Consider the following 18,537-nt stretch of genomic DNA (forward strand, 5'->3'; position numbering starts at 1 on the left):
CCAGACACACTCCTGTCAGGATAACAAGGGGCTCATTGTCAGGAAAACTGTAGTCCATCACACTCTACTGTAAACATTTTGTTATTCTACAAAGATTGTTATCTGTTATTATCAAGTTGATAATAACATATCATATCAAGTAGTAATGGCAATTATTTTTTTATGGTAGAAGTTGACATTTCTATATATGGCTTTAATATTTCAAAATTGACTTGATTGACACTCAACATGACCTATGGAAAATGTAGGCTACTAAAAAAATAACATAATTCAGAAATTAGATATCTAACAGGGATTTGTTGCTTTGAGACTATTACAACTTTTTAATGTAAGTCTTTGATATAATTTTCAAGTGAGAGATAAGATGCCTCAATGGTACCTTTATCTGTCATACTCTTGAAAGACAACAAGACTGGTCTCTCCCTATATTCTGCTAATGACATTTAAAAAAAACTTTACCCGGTCCATTGAGGGGTGGCTTGCGGACTATTTGTCTTGAGCGGAGTGTAACCCGTTACTGCAAGGGGAAAGGGGAGGAAAGGAGGGCGGAGTAATACCAAGTTGTTTCTCAGCGCAGACGTGAAGCTGAGAAGAAAAAAAAGTTTTTCAAAAGTTCCAGGAGGAGACGCACAGCAGCGGTGTCCGAGCTGCGAATGCTAATACAGGATAGGACCTATACGATTTATACGCCGTTTTTACTTTTAGTTGATTAATGAACTTTTTGAAGATCCCAGACACTGCCTCTTGGAATTTTTATCTCTCGGTGAACTCAAAGGATGTATTACTGCTAAATTAACACTTCAAAGAGAAGAGTTGGGACACATTTCCACCGAGATGGGGGGGAATTATAAAGTTTGGATATTTTTACCAATTTTATTCTTGGTCCATAATAGCGAAGGTAAGGACAATTAATTTATTTGACAGTCACATAAATTACAATTAATGTGTATGTGAGCATTATTCTAAATTTGGCTAGCAGACAAGTCTGGACATATTCTAGCTTTTTCGGGGTTTTTCCCCTTCAAAAATTGTTAAGTGTACATTTTGTCACCTGTGCGCTGCGCAATTTAAATGGCATCAGATTATAGAAGGCATTGATTGAAGCACATGCCAGACAATATGCTAGCTGCTCTCTAGTCTAGGCTACAAAGAAGCCGTTCACCTTGATTTTTTTAAAGCATTTTATTTATAAACGCATGGTTGGTTGTTAGTGGCGTTCAAAGTTCGATTTCTAACAGGTTAATATAACAGGCTATCAAAACGGGTTAATAACTAGATAACAAGCATTCGTTTTTGTATAGGTTACAGTAATAGGCTACAAACCATGTATTTGCATAATGTTCTTTGTAGACTGGTGGTTAACAAGGAGGATTCTATTCTGGAATATTTGCCCCCTGAAGTTGTTCTAACTTCTAGCAGTGTTTGAGTGACAAAGCCCAATGTATTCAATGGAAGGATGTTGGGAGGTGTTTTGTGGAGGTTATTGTTACAAATGTTGCATCTTCTATTGTATGGGTGAGATTTTTGTTTACAGATTGCACCCGATAGCAGCAAAGAATCAGCTTGTCTCTGCGGGATTGGTATGCGTCTTTGTGGGTAACTTTGCGAGGCTGATCGCCACCGTGAGAAAATAATTACAAGCGACAGTATGGAGTGCCGCTGGCAGCGCTGTGCAAGCAAGCCCGCTAGAAGGAACGCGGAATGTAACAATTGAAATTGAAAGCATGTTACTTCGGGCATTCGTCCACAAGTTGTAGGCTAGAAGCACGGGTTACTCACATAAAAACGGAATTCCATATGTATGTCTTGTAGGAGATAAGTATTTTCACTATTTCATTCAAGTCTACTATCCTCGTTCGTGGGGGTATAGGGTGAGATGTATTTGTTAGTGAAGGGGGGTGATGAGCCAACTTTACCCCCTCCTTATCTGAACAAAGAGCTTTTAACAATTGAACTTTGTTGTTGTGGGGAATGGGATGAGTGCTAGAATATGATTTAACATTATTAAAAAAAAGGTAATGTATCTGTCTATGCTGTGTAATAAGCTCCCGCATATGGCTCACAAACCTTTTGGATGGATGTTTGATAGGGTTGTGAGTTCCAGATCTGTTTGTGCGCGAAAATCCTTTGAACTAGGCCTACTGTTGAGAAAGTAACCTATAGGCCTATTTTGTTGACATCCAGTAAAATAAAATGTTATGGTAGCAAAATTTGATTGGTTGTATACAGGGAGGCTCATCGTTGAACTCCGAATTAATTAATTATCTTGCACATTAATCAACTTGAGTCGGCTACATTACACTGTAATTAAGCATATTATGGAAACGATTAATTGGCTTGTAGGCAATGCCTACCCTCAACGAAACGGGTTGGCAGATATTCTTATAGTTATCCCATATAGGCAATAATTAAAATATAAAACCTATTATTACTAAAGCAATTTTGGGTCTATGTGAAATAATTGGAATCCTATCTTGTTTCCCTGTCTACACCCATCTCGGCATGCATCTGCATTCAGTCGCAGATAACGTTATCAGCTCTTGCCAAGAAAGTAAACATAAGCGTACCCATGTAAGCGGGTGTGTCCATAAAGTGCAATTTTAACGAGTGCGAAAATGGAACTGTCTAGCCAAGAGCAACATGTTTGAAACCCAGCACATGGCTTACCCGTATGTTGGAATGATTGATTCTGAACGGCGGAGAAGTGTACTTTGATTATATATAAAAATATATATTTTAAAAAAAACACACACAATGTTCCTCCATGCCTACTTATCCTCCCACAAATGATATAGGCTGCTCTATCAAATGTCTGTAATGAATTAATATTTCAAACCTACCCTGAGAAAAGGGCCTGATCACCATGGGTCGGTCTCCCTTCATCTCTCCTTCCTCTCCACAGGACTCCGCTGCATGGATAAATACAGACCTTGTGACAATGGAGGAACGTGCATAGACTCACCCTCGCGATGCATGTAAGTGCAACATCATGTTTTATGGATCACACATGTACGAATTCACTGCAGGCCTACATTGTTCCAAATGGTGACATGATGAGGAGGAACTCTGAAAACAGTATAGGCCCAGGCCTATGAGTAAACTATCGGGATTATTTGAGGAGTTATGGTGTAGAAACGGTTCAAGTAGGTATAGTTTAGTAATTTATATCAGTATGCAGAATTTGTGTTATTTAGCCTTGGTTAGTAAATCATTGCATTGCAAATTTCTAGAGCTGCACCGCGCTCACAATGGGCTGGAACTCATCCAAGTGCTGGGTGGTTATCGCTACATTATGGACAATGGCACGTGTTTACGGTGAACATTTTACACGTTTTATTAAATGTTTCAATCTGCAATCGAACCACTACTTAGGGTGTAGTGTGTGTAATGAACAATACATGGATACATACGAGACAGGTTGAAGGGTGTGTTCCAGCCTGGACTTGTTTGGCTTGTGACACACTGTTCACTTGGAGTTGCACCTGTTGAAGATGAAGAGCTTTGTGAAACATAAATTACAGTATTAAACTGGTCATAGCATGACTAAGGTGTTCCTTATACGCAATTCGATGGATTGTTTCGTGACCAGCTGAATTAATTTTGCGAGTTTCCCACGGTTTTTATATCCGTGAGGTCGTGCGGTTTCCAGTCCTCCAGAGCAAGCCCAAAATGATTGTTATCAGAGAGCCCGGGGCTGCTGTTTTTACTTTCCCGCCTGATTTGGTCATTTTCTGTGTGATCTCTCAACGTTATTCACAGTGATTAGGGGTCTTTGTTTTTCCAATAGGCGATGGGGTACGTGGGAAACAATCTCAGTAGTTAGGCTAAATACAGTGTGATGACGCGAGGGGGCCATTAGGCTTTTTACCACTGGGCAAACCAAAGCCTATTATAAATTAGTGTTTAAAGTTGGACAAGAGCTGAGAATGGGATGGAACAATAATGATTGGTTCCTTTGGTTTTACTTTTGTCTGATGAGATTGGCTGACAGGCAGCTTCCCTCCACTACAGTAGTTTTTATGACTTGGTTGGTGACAAGACCCTCACCTTCATGCTACGGTTGGGCTAAAGGCTATTTGACATCACCAAGCATCATTCCAATGTTCAGTAGAGTTTCTCAACCAGGCTGAATAGTAGCTCCGTATGTAGGCTAGGGATTGACCACTGATTCGACTAGAGTAGTCTATACTATAGTTGCTGCTTGCTTGGAACATTCCACACTGCCATCTCATTTCATTACTTACATCCCAGTTCAGATCTGTCTGAAAACATGGCCATTGTAAAAGATCAGTCACAGATTCACTGCATAAAGGTATAAAAGTGGCAGGCAGCGTCTGTGTAAACGGCATGTGCAACCAGTAACCACCGACGACAAATCATTACCTAAGGCAGGGAAAGTGGTGGGTAAATGTATAATTGTGTTAATAGCTCCTCAAACTGTTCTTTGTGAGATGCGCTCTCTTCTGTTTTCAACCTGGTTAGACTTTATGGAGCAAAATACTTCTCAGTGTCTTCACATAACTCTGCTACCAACTAGCCTATGCTTTATCCTTCTACTGGTTATTATTGTATTATACATAGTTAAACCCTTGAACTTGGACCTAGCGTATTCATTCATCTCCCAACTTTAATGGTGTCACTTCACTGGGTTAGTGTTTGCTTTTCAGAGAGTGTGTAGTGTGTTCATGCTTTGTGTTCCTCAGCTTTTTGGTGCTGTGTGTCTATATGTATGGGGCGTGGAGGGCTATCCATTCATGCGTAATCACCCCTCTGGGTCAGTGTCAACAGCGAGACATAGTCATTTTTCTTTTACGTGCGACTGATTGAGGGAAGGGAAGAGATTTCCAATAGGAAATCTAAATGCCATACCACACAACATGGTAACACGTCCACAGCAGGGCCATGACCGGGACAGGCAGCGTAGCCTCAGCCCGGCCAACAGGAGAGCGGAGCGGAGTGGTCAAACCAGTCCTAGTCCTAGACAGAGGCTACTGGAGGACCCACCTCACCCCAGCCCCATCCCCTGGGATCCCAGCGTAACTGGAGATCCACAACAGCAGAAAAGATCCTTTCTTCCCCCAGATACCTGACTGTAACCTGGCACCATCAGGAGAGCTAGGGCTGGGGAGAGGGTGAGAAAAGAAAGGGCACAGAGTGAGGGAGAAATGGAGGAGAGAGAGAGAGAGAAATAGCAGATAGATATAAAAGTGGTAGCTTTAGGATGACATTGTAGAGAGCTGTTGAGACACGTGAGCTTTTACCTGAAAATCACTGAGGGCAAACTAGCCATTAGCTCTCTGTTTGAAATCAACCTGTTGATTTCTTACCTGATGTTTCAGAGCAGAAGCTGTTGATCAGGTCCTTCTCTGAAGTTGTGCAACATGGGTATTATTTCCCTCTGTTCTCAGGTGACAGTAATATTATATATTTTTGTATTGTCATTGTTACTGTCCCAGATACCAATGTATCATCTGTCTGGTTGGAAAACATAAAGACATGATACTACTACTCTTCTCTAAGCATACCAGAACCATAAAGCTTTGCTCCCTCCCTGTTAGCCCTGTCTGTCTGGTTCACTGCTGTGGGCCTGTCTAAGGTGAATGAGCAGGGTCTCAGGCATGTGTAGTTGATAGCAGATTACAGGAGTAATCCTTCTGGAACCTGTTCCACTGTTCCACCGTCTCACTGAGCCAGCATGACATGGGTTACTTCTGATAGGTGGAGGGGTGGCTGGTCTGGCTTGGCCTGGGAGGGACTACTAGGCTGATGCACCTGTAACACACACTACAACAATCCAATATGTTTTCTTCTTCTCTGTGAATCATGATACAGTATATTGGATCTAGTACATTGGCTTAAGGGCATGATACTCCCTGTTGTGTCATATTTTGAGTCTTAGCTATTATTTTCTCTACTCTTGATGCACCTGCTTACATCAACATCCTGGATGGTTGGGGAAAGTACAAAACATACAAAAATCATTGGACAGAATGTTGTTGGTCTCTCTGTCCCTCATTCTGTCTCTCTAAATCCCATAATTGAACACAAGGCCAAGGGAGCACAAAGCCCAGAGACAGACAGACAGACGTGTGGTGCACTTGATGGTGAAGAGGTTGAGGATCACAGAGAGAGTGGCCCTCTAGGTGAGCAGTCAGTTGAAGGGCCACGGGTCCCCCCCGCATTGCCCCTGTATGTCTGTGTGTAGATGGAATGTGCAACGGAGGGACCGCTGGAGTGCCGGCAGAGCCACAGGCCCTGGAGGGGCTGAAGGGGGAGATAATTAGGCAGATTGAGAGGGTGTCATTCAGAGCGGATCCAGCTGGAAGAATTGGGCAGGGGTGGGGACGGGGGTGTGTGTGTTGGGGACAGCTGGTGGATGTTGTGATGGTAATCCAGTGAAGTCAGATCTTTGACAAAGGGTGAGCAAGCGTAGGGCCAGGTGCTGCCATTGAGCGGCCTGCTGGCCGCATGCTGAGAGAGACGGGCTTATGCGTGGAGGAGTGGAGCCGGCCGGCGGACCAGCCCACGGGCCTCCTCTTCTCTGAACATGCTCCTTCTCTCTCTCACTGCGAAGGCAGCAACTATTGGGGACGAATGCTCTTTGTCTCTGTGTGTTTTTCCCCAGCTCCTCCAACGGTTTATCTATACTCTGTGTATTGTGTCTCTCAAAGCCCACAGTGGTGGACCCCACTGAAGATTGCACAATGGCTTCAGATCCTCTGGGAGGGATGGATGGATCTGAACGATATGTTCTCTCTCTCTCTCTCTCTCTCTCTCTCTCTCTCTCTCTCTCTCTCTCTCTCTCTCTCTCTCTCTCTCTCTCTCTCTCTCTCTCTCTCTCTCTCTCTCTCTCTCTCTGGCCAGGCGGATGGAGGGATGGAAACAGTGGCTCTCTGTGTGTTATTAGTAGCTGTGATGTGACCTCAGTAGCAGAGTGATGTCTATAAATTGTAAGTGTTGTGTTTTAATGACCTCCATGGAAGCTCCCGGCCTCTTAGGACATGATGAACGAGGGACAGTTTTTCAGTTTGATAGGGAACAGCCACTTCAGCCTGTGTGTGTGTGTGTTTTTGTGTGTGTGTGTGTAGGGTCTCTGTGTAGTAGGAGCTCTGTGTAGTATGGTCTCTGTGTAGTAGGAGCTCTGTGTAGTATGGTCTCTGTGTAGTAGGAGCTCTGTGTAGCAGGGTCTCTGTGTAGTAGGAGCTCTATGTAGTAGGAGCTCTGTGTAGTATGGTCTCTGTGTAGTAGGAGCTCTGTGTAGTAGGAGCTCTATGTAGTAGGGTCTCTGTGTAGTAGGAGCTCTGTATAGTATGGTCTCTGTGTAGTAGGAGCTCTGTGTAGCAGGGTCTCTGTTTAGTAGGAGCTCTATGTAGTAGGAGCTCTGTGTAGTATGGTCTCTGTGTAGCAGGGTCTCTGTGTAGTAGGAACTCTATGTAGTAGGAGCTCTGTGTAGTAGGAGCTCTGTGTAGTATGGTCTCTGTGTAGTAGGAGCTCTGTGTAGTAGGGTCTCTGTGTAGTAGGAGCTCTGTGTAGTAGGAGCTCTGTGTAGTAGGGTTTTATGTGTTTATGTCTGCTTTATTTTCAGATGCCATGAGGAAAGAAATACCTGAGCAAAATTCTGAGTTTCCTCATGAAAAATGCATCAGGTTCTGTTGAATGTGATGAGTGTCATTTGGATCCAAACCAGATAGACCAGGGATGGGTAACTGGCGGTCACTCAATTAGCCCTGGTCAGCTAACATTTTTTAGATTGTAAATTAGCCTTGCGGCCAGCTATCTAAACTTGTAGTAATCACGGTCAAATTACCGACCGGGCGGCCCCCATTGATTTTGTTAGTCAATCTCAGATATCATATTAAAAACTGCAAACATTTCTCTCCGCCCTATGGCAAAATGAGAAGAATTGCAGGAAATGAACTCTAAAACTTAATATTTCGCTTAGGGCCCCCAAAAGGTTGCATGTGTGGGTATGGATTGGGGTACACAGACCCGCAAGCCACTGCAGCCCCCAATGATGAGTTCAGCTTTTTGTGGCCCCAACCCCCATCAAAGTTGCCCATCCCTGAGATAGACGATAAAAATACAGTATGATGTAATCCAGTACAGTACCCCTGAAAGAGAGATGTACCCACATTCCCCACCCACTGGGCACAGATGTCATTTCAACGACTAGTTTTGATGTACAGTTGGTTGAGTTGTCAACTAACATGAAATCAACCAAAAATGTCACCATGTCATTGGATTTAGGTTAAAAAAAAAAATCCCTTATGTTGATGACATTTTGGCAAATCCAATCAGTTTTCCACGTTGATTAAACATCATCACATTGATTTTGTTTTGTTGCAATGACGTGGAAACAATGTTGATTCAACCATTTTTTCCCCAGTGGGCAGTCACGCAGTGACAGACAGAGCGAAGCAGGCAGACACACAGTTAGTTAGTTAGTTAGTACTGTTGCCCGGAGCACCTTGGGGATAGTAGTGTTTTCTCTGGTGTCTTCACGCTGGATTAGAGAGGAATGCTTAGTAAGATTCCTCCTTTCCTTTCCGCTCTGCTGCTCTCCTCTCAGTGCATTGTCCTGCTCACCTCCAGCCCATTCACCCCTGCAGTCATCTCAGGAATGCTTCAAACACCATGACCACAGGCTCTCATTTAAAACGGTATGTTTGGAATGACTGGTGGGATAGATAGACATTTAGGTTCTCTCTGGCCAACATGCAGCGGGAGGATACCACAGATCACTCATGTCTGTTTGACAGGCAGATTGAGACATCCCCAATCCGTCATGTCAGGAAGAGACCACTGACTCCATGGGTGAATCTCAATTGTGTTTTCTTGATTCCTTGCATCCTCTTCCCTCACCTCCTCAAAATGCATCTATGAGAGAGGATTCATGGAATCAAGTAAACACAATTGAGATTCACTCCCAAGGAGTCAATGGTCTCTTCCCGACTTGAAGGAACCTGTGGATTCAGCTTGTTGGACCTGTAGATAAGATTTGAGGTGGTTGTATATCTAAGGGAAGATGAGCTGTATTTATCTGAGACAGTGGTGGTTGGGTCTGATCAGAGAGAGGAGGTAGGGGGTAGAAGGGGGTTTGTCCCCACTGCTCCTGGGTCATGGGGGCTGGAGGAGGACTGGGGGCTGTGGTTCCCAGGCCCTATCAGAGGAAGTGGTGCCTTCTGACCCGCTGTGATACGCACATCCTGTCTATCTGTGCAGCTTAAAGCAGCTTACTCACTCCTCACTGCTCTCTGCCCTCCTCCTCCTTGATCCCTCCATCCACACTGACCACAATACCACCAACAGCTTCCCCTATGCAATCATGTTACTGCCACCACTCATCATCAGGCATTATGGTACAACTTGCCTGCTTGTTTTTCTCATGTGAACCCTTCATGTTTTGTATTTGGAATCTCTACTAAGAACAAACACTGGCTCACATGCACACAGACACACAGACACAGACACAGAGACACATACACTCAACTGAGCTAGATAATCATTGTCAGACTGTCCATTATTGTGTTGCCCAAAGAGGAAGAAAATATGCAATGAAGTCCTATATTATTACTATATTATGCTTCATTCCCTATATGTCAAAATCTCATGCTTAGATAGGGATAGGCCTTCCTCTGATGTCTCATCCCCTGCTTGTTTCTCTTTCTGCTCGGAGACTATGGCTTCTAAAGAGACATGTAATTGGAATAACTGAGGTTGAGCCTTCAGTCCTACAGCCCAAAAGATTGAGATTCCTCCCCATGTTCCCCTCCCTCTCCTCTCAGACCCAGACTAGCTGAGGAGAGGAAGGAATGGGTCCTTCCCTCAGACGACCAGAGGAAAGAGAAGCACACTTTTCCACAACACAGAAATGTGTTAATGTAGCAGCCGAGCAACAGGGTGTATTAAAGCTGCAATATGTAACTTTTTGGGCGATCCGACCAAATTCATATAGAAATCTGAGTTATAAATCTGTCGTTCTCATTGAAAGCATGTCGAAGAAGCAATATATCTGTTCTATGTGCGCTATTTCTATGCTTCCCACGCTTAAATTTAGTTTTATTTTTGGTTTTGAGCACTAGCTTCAAACAGCTGAAAATACAATATTATTTGTTATGGAAAATATATTTCACAGCGGTTTAGATGGTACAATGATTCACTACACTATACGTGCTTGTTTTGTCATGTACACTAAAATTAGGCAAACTATTAGAATTTTAGAAACCAGGAAATGGTGGAGCTATTTCTGCTTAGTGCGTCTTTAAAGTAAATAGAAACCAGGTTTGGTTACAGAGAGATACAAGTCAAATCCCGTGTTGTCGAGTCTTTGTTTATAAGATGTTAGAGGAGATAGGAGTGAGGACCTCACCCTTCATCTTAAAGTTCTCCAGCGGTTTATTGGTGAGAGTGCTTGAGATAATGGACATGCTTTGGCCCTTTTCCTAACATTCTCCCCCAGGTTTCTTATCACTGTGGAAGATAGTCCCTGCCTTGTAAACATACCTCCAATGACTCTGATGATCACACAGCATTTCTCCTGTAAAAAGGTCTGCTCTGTGCTGGTCTATTTAGTTTAGATTCCAGATTCTAATCCATCAACCTGTCTTCATAAAAGCTTTTGTTTGAATATATTGAAATCCATTCATTGCTCTCTCCCAAAGTCATTGTGAAATGAATGTTCACTGAGGAGTAGGATAGGTAATTATGATAAATGAACTTGGTCTTTGGATTGGAACACATTTACATTTACATTTTAGTCATTTAGCAGACGCTCTTATCCAGAGCGACTTACAGTTAGTGAATACATATATTTTTTTTTATACTGGCCCCCCGTGGGAATCGAACCCACAACCCTGGCGTTGCAAACGCCATGCTCTATCAACTGAGCTACATCCCTGCCGGCCATTCCCTCCCCTACCCTGGACGACGCTGGGCCAATTGCGCGCCGCCCCATGGGTCTCCCGGTCGCGGCCGGCTGCGACAGAGCCTGGGTTCGAACCAGGATCTCTAGTGGCACAGTTAGCACTGCGATGCAGTGCCTTAGACCACTGCGCCACTCGAGACATGCTGTCTCATCATCATTAGTCACATTTAGGCTATACATTATTCCTGAATGAACTTGGAACCATCACAGTGAGAAAAAGTAAATATATTGGAAGGGAAGTTCTATCATTTCATAATGGGGAATCATTTGTTGAGAAACTCTGTGAGGAAGTTGATTTTGGAAGTTGTCTTTTATGCTGTAAAAATGTCATTCCCTTCTATTTTCTCAGGCTCTGCAGCAGTCTGGTTCAGTTTAGGTGGTGGGGTGGGGTTCTGTGGTGGAGCACATTGAAGAATGCTTTGGAAGACCTCGACCTTGGGATGCATGTGATGTGGTTATGGATGTCTGCTTTGCTATTCAAACTATTTCAGGGATTTTTATGCAGAAGAAAAGATGTTGACATTTGAGGTATTTCTTCAGATCTCAACTTTAGAGTGTTGCATTGATAAACAGTGACTTCTAAAGAATCAGTGTCTTTATTCCAGTTTAATGTGAGGTAAATGTGTGTGATTACTGCATTACTGAGCCCTTATTTACACAATTGCAGACATCTGCCCCGTGTAGCTGAGTTGGTAGAGCATGGCGCTTGCAACGCCAGGGTTGTGGGTTCGATTCCCACGGTGGGCCAGTATGAATTTTTTTTATTTATTTTTTATAATATGTATGCACTCACTAACTGTAAGTCGCTCTGGATAAGAGCGTCTGTTAAATGACGTAAATGTAATCTGTCACACAAATGCACCATGTCCATGCAGTCTTCTGACCAGAGAAAACCTGGAGTTACAAAGAGCATTGAGAAGAGCAAAGCCACGGAAGTTTGAAATACACTGATAGGCCCATGTGTTCTTGTCCTCTCGGGGGTTTAGTGACAGCTTTTTTCTGGTCAGATTCATATTTGCTTTTCTTTAAGAGAAGGTTAATTGTCTTAATGTTCACATGGTTAATATTCATGCCATGGGGGCACTCCACAAACCTCCCACTGCTCATTTCAATTCCTCCATTGTCTGTCGCCAAGCACCATTGTTCATAAAAATGTTGGACTTTAAACTGGGAAACTCTCATACATTTTAGTTGATCATGGTCATTTTGTTTGATCTTGTCACTAACTGAACTCTAAGTTACCTGTACATACTGTATGCTCTCCAGAACTTTACAAACTGTCCTCACGGAACCCTGTGTCACTCCCAAACGCCCCCCTCACCTCTCACCCTCTCCCCAACCATGGGTTACTGTTGCCAGGCTACAGCTGAGATCTGTTGGTCCGTGTAAGCTCAGGCCTGAAAGACTGGCTGTTTGGGTCACTGTCCCTCCTCCCTCCACTCCGCTCCAACCCCCCCTCACACAATGGAGTTCTGACTACTTTAGCTCTTTTATTTGGCCCACAAAACGCTCCCCTACCCCCAATCTGTTGGCTCCTCTCTGAGAAAGAGGAGAGCAGAGAGAGAGAGAGGAGAGGGGGTGTTGGGGGAGGAGGATCTGTTCTTGTTGGCAGTGTGGTGTCAGTATGGACTCTCACAAAGAAATGGAGCTGCTGGTTCCTGGTGGTGGTGATGGTGGTTGGGGTTTGGCTGACGGGTGCTTTGCTGTGGGCAGGACACTGCCTCAGAAGGACTTTTGTTGGAGGTTACCAAATTCCCATACCTTCATAAATTCCTCCCAAAGCAAGCTCGCAAACAAGGGAAGGAAAAACTTCCATGAAAGTTCTCAGAAGTGTGGAGGTTGGAGATTCCTTCCTTCCTGCTGAAGGGGATGACAAGATGGTGGCCCTGTTGTGCTGTCTATCCTGTTATTGTTATTGTCCATTTGTCTTGTATGGGCTTTGGTTGGTTCACAATACCTGTGGAATAGGGCACCCTCTGAGTGGGGATCAGGCCATTCATCCATACTTGTTGCTCTGTGGGCCGTGACAGTGGTGTATCGAACCGTGTCACAGATTACTGCGTGACGTCCACAGGTGAGCTGGCCTGCGACCCCAGGCTGGGTGATGTATTGTGTCTGTATTGTGTCTGAGAGGATGGGCTCAGGTTACCTGTCACAATGACCCACAGAGCAGAAAAAGTGTCTTTGGGCTACAGTCACACACACAGGCTGAACGGAGGTGTCAGGATTCACACACATAAATCACATCTCCTTTATCTGGAGAGGAACACACTCTCAGCCTGAACACAGGGGAAATCACCAAACGTCAAACTTCTGTCACTGCTTTTCAACATGTAAAACATAGGAGTTACTAATGGGTCTTTGCGGTAGTTCTGTCTGGGTCCCTTGATGTTATTCAGAAATCTCTTCCATGAAGTGCATCATGTTGGAGTAGCTCAATCTCATTGTCAACTGTTTTGTAATTTCTCAGTGGATCCCCAGCCCTGTGATGGGCTCACCATACTACCTCCCTCCTCTTCCAGCAACTAAGATTGGTTGTAAGTTCCTGCCTGTGTTTGGGTGTGTACTGTGGTGTTTCTTTGCATGTGTGAGCACATTTTACCACGTGAGGATTTGCATTGTTTTTGTTGTCATTGGTGCCCATTTGGTTGAAGGTGTAAAAAGTAACTAAATTAATTCACTGTTGCTAATCGAAGTCATTCCAAAGGGTTGGTTTAACAGATCCATTGCATGTGAGTGTTTGTGAAGGAATGTCCATATCTCTGAGTGGCGTGTGCGTGCGTTTTGTGTTGGTGTTCATGCCTCGTCTCCCAGCCAGGCAGAATAGCACCATTGTTCTAGCTAGAGTAAATGAAAGCCCTGGCAGAGCGGACCAACACCAGACAGCCTGAGTCCCTCTGACAGATGTGGACAGATGCATGGCGCTGGCTGGGGCTGAGTGGGGCTGCAGCTGGCGTTAACTCTCAGATCTGTTGTGACGTGAGGAGATTACCCTGGCTTCTCTGGCCATCCCCTGGCCCCGGCCGTGCAGCACCCCACAGACCTCCCCCTCGTCTGGCTCTGGCGCACTCTCTTCCTCAAAGGTCAGGAGTCAGCCCTCAGTAAATCTTGACAGAGGTTGCCTGGGCCGTTGCGCAACACCCCCCCCCCGACACACCTGCTGTCTCCACATCCTACCACTAAACACTTAACACTCCCTGGCTCCGGTCGAAGGTCCAACACTACAGCAGTCTCAGCAGACAAGGACTTTCACAACAGTGGTGAAATCCAGATGGCTGTAAAAGTCTGAACTGAACTCCCAGATTCTGATAAGGCTGCCTGACTGAACCACAGGTGCAGGACAAAATAGCGTCCTCCACAGCCAGGAGACTGATAGAACCCTGGTTTAGTTATGTGTTATGAGAGTAGCATGTTGACAATGGCCAAGGCCCTAGACAAAAGAATGTGTTTTGGCTGCTGGACTCTGTGTGTTTTTAAAGGAAGGCAAACAATCTCTCCACTGCATTCCCTCCTGCTGCTAACGCTGCTGCTGCTCAACCACAGACACACACACACACACACACACACACACACACACACACACACACACACACACACACACACACACCTAATACATTCTCACAATCCAGTCATACTCTTTTACCCCTGAATTCTTACATCTCTCAGTCAGTATTATCCACACATTATGCAACTCTCTCCAGTCGTCGGTTGAGATTCTCCTCTCTCCCTTAAACTTTTAACTGCCGTTTTAACAGAATAGAAGTCAAAAAGATTTGAGTGTGACTGCCCTGGTCTCATTCACTGTGCCCCAGACAAACACACACACATACAGTCTCACATCTGCTAGTTTCTAGAAGTAGCTGTAAGTTATTCTGTGTCTGTTTGTCTGTCCAGGAGAGTTGTGAAGGCCTTTAGAACAGAATAACAGGCTGTAAAGATGGCTGTTCTGCCGTTCTTTCTTCAGCGTTTTAAATGGCCACAGCACAGAATGGCCTCAGAAGAGTTTGAGTGTCAGTCTGTGTTGTTAGTTTTAAAACCTCCAAGCTGTTCCTCTTCCCCTCCTCAGTCCGTCCAGACCTCTCTTTGTGCCGACGCAGCGCTGTCCGCGTTTCATTTTCTTCCTGGGTGACACTCTAGATTCCAGACATAGTTAATTTGCCTCTAAATAAACCCAGCCAAGCCATGACAAATAGCTAAGGGGACGAAGGCTTGGGAGGGAGGGGGGGTGGTGTGAGGCGGGTGATTGGTGGGGTGTCAGGGCTTGCTCGTTCGTCTATGAGGTTTCCAGGGCAACAGGGATATGGGATTCAGAGAGAGTGTTTTCAGAGCGGGAGACGAGGGATTACAGGAAATATGACATGACATTCTCTCTGGACCAGACCCCCCTCTACACCCCACCCATACCCTCCCAAAGACATTCTCTCTCCAACAGAATCCCCCCTCCAACAGAATCCCCCCAACCCCTGCCTTCCCACAACCACCCACATCCCCCGGGACCAGCTCCGCCCCCTCCTTTCCACAGCGACAGTGACCTTTGACATCTGACCTCCCAGCGTGTGAGTGGGTTCATAGGGAAAGCCAGGCCTATGTTGCAGGAGCTTTGGGACACGGAGGAGTAGCCGTGGAAACTAAGCGAGCCAGCGAGACCCCCCTCTTTTTTTTCTCTCTCTCTCTCTCTCTCTCTCTCTCTCTCTCTATTGCTGTTCTAGCTCTTCTTCCATGTAGAGGAGCATATCTCTCTCTCTCTCTCTCTATTGCTGTTCTAGCTCTTCTTCCATGTAGAGGAGCATAACTCTCCCAGGCCTCAACACTGTCCCAACTGCCAAGAACCATTATGTTCTTACTGTAATGGCAGTTTTGTTCAAAATCACCGGTTGTCTAATTCATCAGTGCGGCGTACTTGAATAATCTTGTAATTCTTCAGCATGTCTTTGAAAGTGTAGCGGGGAAACAAATGATCTGAAGAGGACTTTCCTGGGTTCCTCTGGATTTTAGGTCTGGTGTGTGTGTGTCTTTACGGCTGCACATTCTTGTGGGTATACCTGCCTCTCCGTGCTGAGCCCTGTGGCTTCTCGGTCTCGTCATTGTCATGGCAGGTATAAAAAAAAAATCAGAACACTGAGCAGTCTTGTTTTTAGGAAGCAGAGCAGAGCAGCCAGTGGAACACAGTGTAATAGACACAGAGACAGAGAGCAGTCCGGCTCAGTATTCAGCACACAGGGCCTGGTAACCCACAAGAAGAGTGCCCCCTATGGGTCAGTACAGCTCCTCCTCTCCCTGCACTAGCCTCAGGCCCCCCAGTCAGAGAGCAGAGTCATAAAAGCAGATTGAGGGAGGAGAGAGAGAGAGAGAAAGAGAGAGAGTAGGCCACAAAATAAGCACAATAATTAACAGAGAGGATCTACCTCGGTCGATGTAATGGCGGCCCTCCTGCATACAAGACGAGAAGAGGAAAAGCCATTGTTGTTTTCTGCCCGGGGGTTATTTTACAGGGAAAGATGAGAGCGGGCCCCGAGGGAGGGCCAGGGCCCAGCCATCACTGCCCTGTCATCAGCTTCAAACAACCTGTTTGAAGTGGGAGCCAATTCCTGTCCCGGCTCTGGGCTCCATGCCCCTGGGTGGATGAAGGGTTACCTACCTACCTACCTACCTACCTACCTACCTACCTACCTACCTACCTACCTACCTATCTATCTATCTACCTATCTATCTGGCCTCCCTTTCAAACAGACCCCAATAGGTACTGCTTTGCCGAGCTCTCCCTCCCCTGGGGCCCCTGGAGTAGGCCACAGGAAACCTGTTGATTACCTCACCCTACCTGCACACTTTTAGGTCAGGCTTTAGTCGTCCATCAAGATGGTGTGATGCGTTACTGGAAAACAACAACTAGGAAGAGGTCCAGCAAGCAGAGCCATTTATTTCTCACCTAGTCTTTACAATCGTTCCAAAGCAGCTCTCAGAGTCAGTGAAATGTTGTTGTTTTAGTGGTGTCCTGGTTCCTAATGTCTGCATCTCTCATAGGTCAGCTATGTCACAGGTGGTCTAACATTGTTGACAAGCTTTTGTAAGCTGCTGGTTTTGGGCGTGCTTGTTTTAACGTACGAGGGGAAAAGTGAGAGCTGAAGTGCGGAAAAAGAGGAATGGTGGAAGAATGTGAACTGGCATGGAGAGAGTGATGCTTTCCAGCTGGGAACAACAGAGGGAGAGGGAAATGGAGAGAGTGCATGTCTTGTCTTTTTCAGACAAGAGAGAAAGACAAAGAGTGATGGCTTACATCTGTTTCCGAATTAGAAATAGTGTGTGGGAGTGTGTGTAATGTGTGTGTGTGCTTGCTTTGTGTGTGTGTGCTTGCTTTGTGTGTGTGTGTGTGCAGTATAAATATTCTGACTGAATTGAACCCACCCAGTCCAGGGCCAAGGGGACTGACTCCTTCCAGGGTATGAGTCAGAGTCAGGGGCGCCTGCCAAGGTGTCTGTCAGGGGGTGGGGGTAGGAACATGGTGGGAACGGGGTTGCCTGCCTTGCTTTTGGCTGGAAATCACACTGATGTAGTTCTAGTTAGTTTCACATCACATCTCTCCCAAATGCCTCAGCTCTGAGGCCTGCTGGTCTGCTGTCAGTCTGTCTGTCAGTCTAACCTAGGGTCTAACAAGCTGTGTTCCGTTTTTCTGTCCAGATGTCGGCCGGGGTACATCGGGCCTCTGTGCCAAAGCCTGGACCCCTGTCACCGGTCGCCATGCCTCAACGGAGCCGCCTGCAAGAGCCAGGTGGCCAACGGAATCCCACAATTCACCTGTGTGTGCCAGAGAGGGTTCAGAGGTACATCTGTCTGTCTGTCTGTCCATGTGGATTAGTGTTTACTAAGAGAGTGGTGTGGGAAAGAGCTGATCTGTGCATATGTATGTACAGTATGCAAGTACAATGATGAGAGGCAGTTGAAGGCACATGCATGCTTATAGCAAGTTATAAAGCATATATTAGGTTTAGGTGTTACCTAAAATGTTCATAATGAGAAATTGCACCCCTTATCTATCTACAGGTCAAGACTGCTCCCTCATAGACGCCTGTGCCACCAGCCCCTGTGCCAATGGTGCCCGCTGTGCCAATTGGAATAACCACTACAACTGTTCCTGCCCGCCTGGGTTCCAGGGGAAGAACTGCCGCAACGACATCGATGAGTGCCGCAAGCCTGGCGTCTGTCTCAACGCAGGCCTCTGCATGAACACCCATGGTTCCTTCCGCTGCCAGTGCCCACCTGGGTACAGCGGGCGCACCTGCGAGGTGTCCTCCCTGCCCTGCGCCCCCTCCCAGTGCATCAACGGGGGCACCTGCCGCCCGACCGGAGATCACACCTACGACTGTGCCTGCCTGCCAGGTAAATTGATTGGCTCATAAACTGGCCCAAACACACCCACACACAGACACAAACACAGTGCCTAAACACAGACCCCAGAGCCCCACCAGTCACTGTGAACCCCAGGTCTTTCCCAGGGTTTCCCAGGCAGGCTGTGTGACGTAGCTGCCAGTGCTGCATCCTGGTGGGATCTACTCCCCTGTCTTTCCCAGGTTCCCAGGTCATGTCTCTCTCTGTCTCTCTCTGTCTCTCTCTGTCTC

General features: G+C 45.8%; 1 protein-coding gene across 1 annotated transcript in view; it reads left to right on the forward strand.

Moving 5' to 3' along the window:
* The first annotated feature begins 626 nt into the window (after positions 1-626).
* Positions 627-18,537, forward strand: part of LOC121569060 (neurogenic locus notch homolog protein 2-like) — a 36,723-nt gene continuing 18,812 nt past the window's right edge. The window contains 4 exon segments of the mRNA XM_041879680.2: positions 627-898; positions 2,903-2,975; positions 17,600-17,742; positions 17,963-18,298. Of these exon segments, the coding sequence (XP_041735614.2) occupies positions 835-898; positions 2,903-2,975; positions 17,600-17,742; positions 17,963-18,298 (616 nt within the window). The 5' untranslated portion in view covers positions 627-834.

The sequence above is a fragment of the Coregonus clupeaformis genome, unplaced genomic scaffold (assembly GCF_020615455.1).
Source record: "Coregonus clupeaformis isolate EN_2021a unplaced genomic scaffold, ASM2061545v1 scaf0057, whole genome shotgun sequence".
Lineage (NCBI taxonomy): Eukaryota > Metazoa > Chordata > Actinopteri > Salmoniformes > Salmonidae > Coregonus > Coregonus clupeaformis.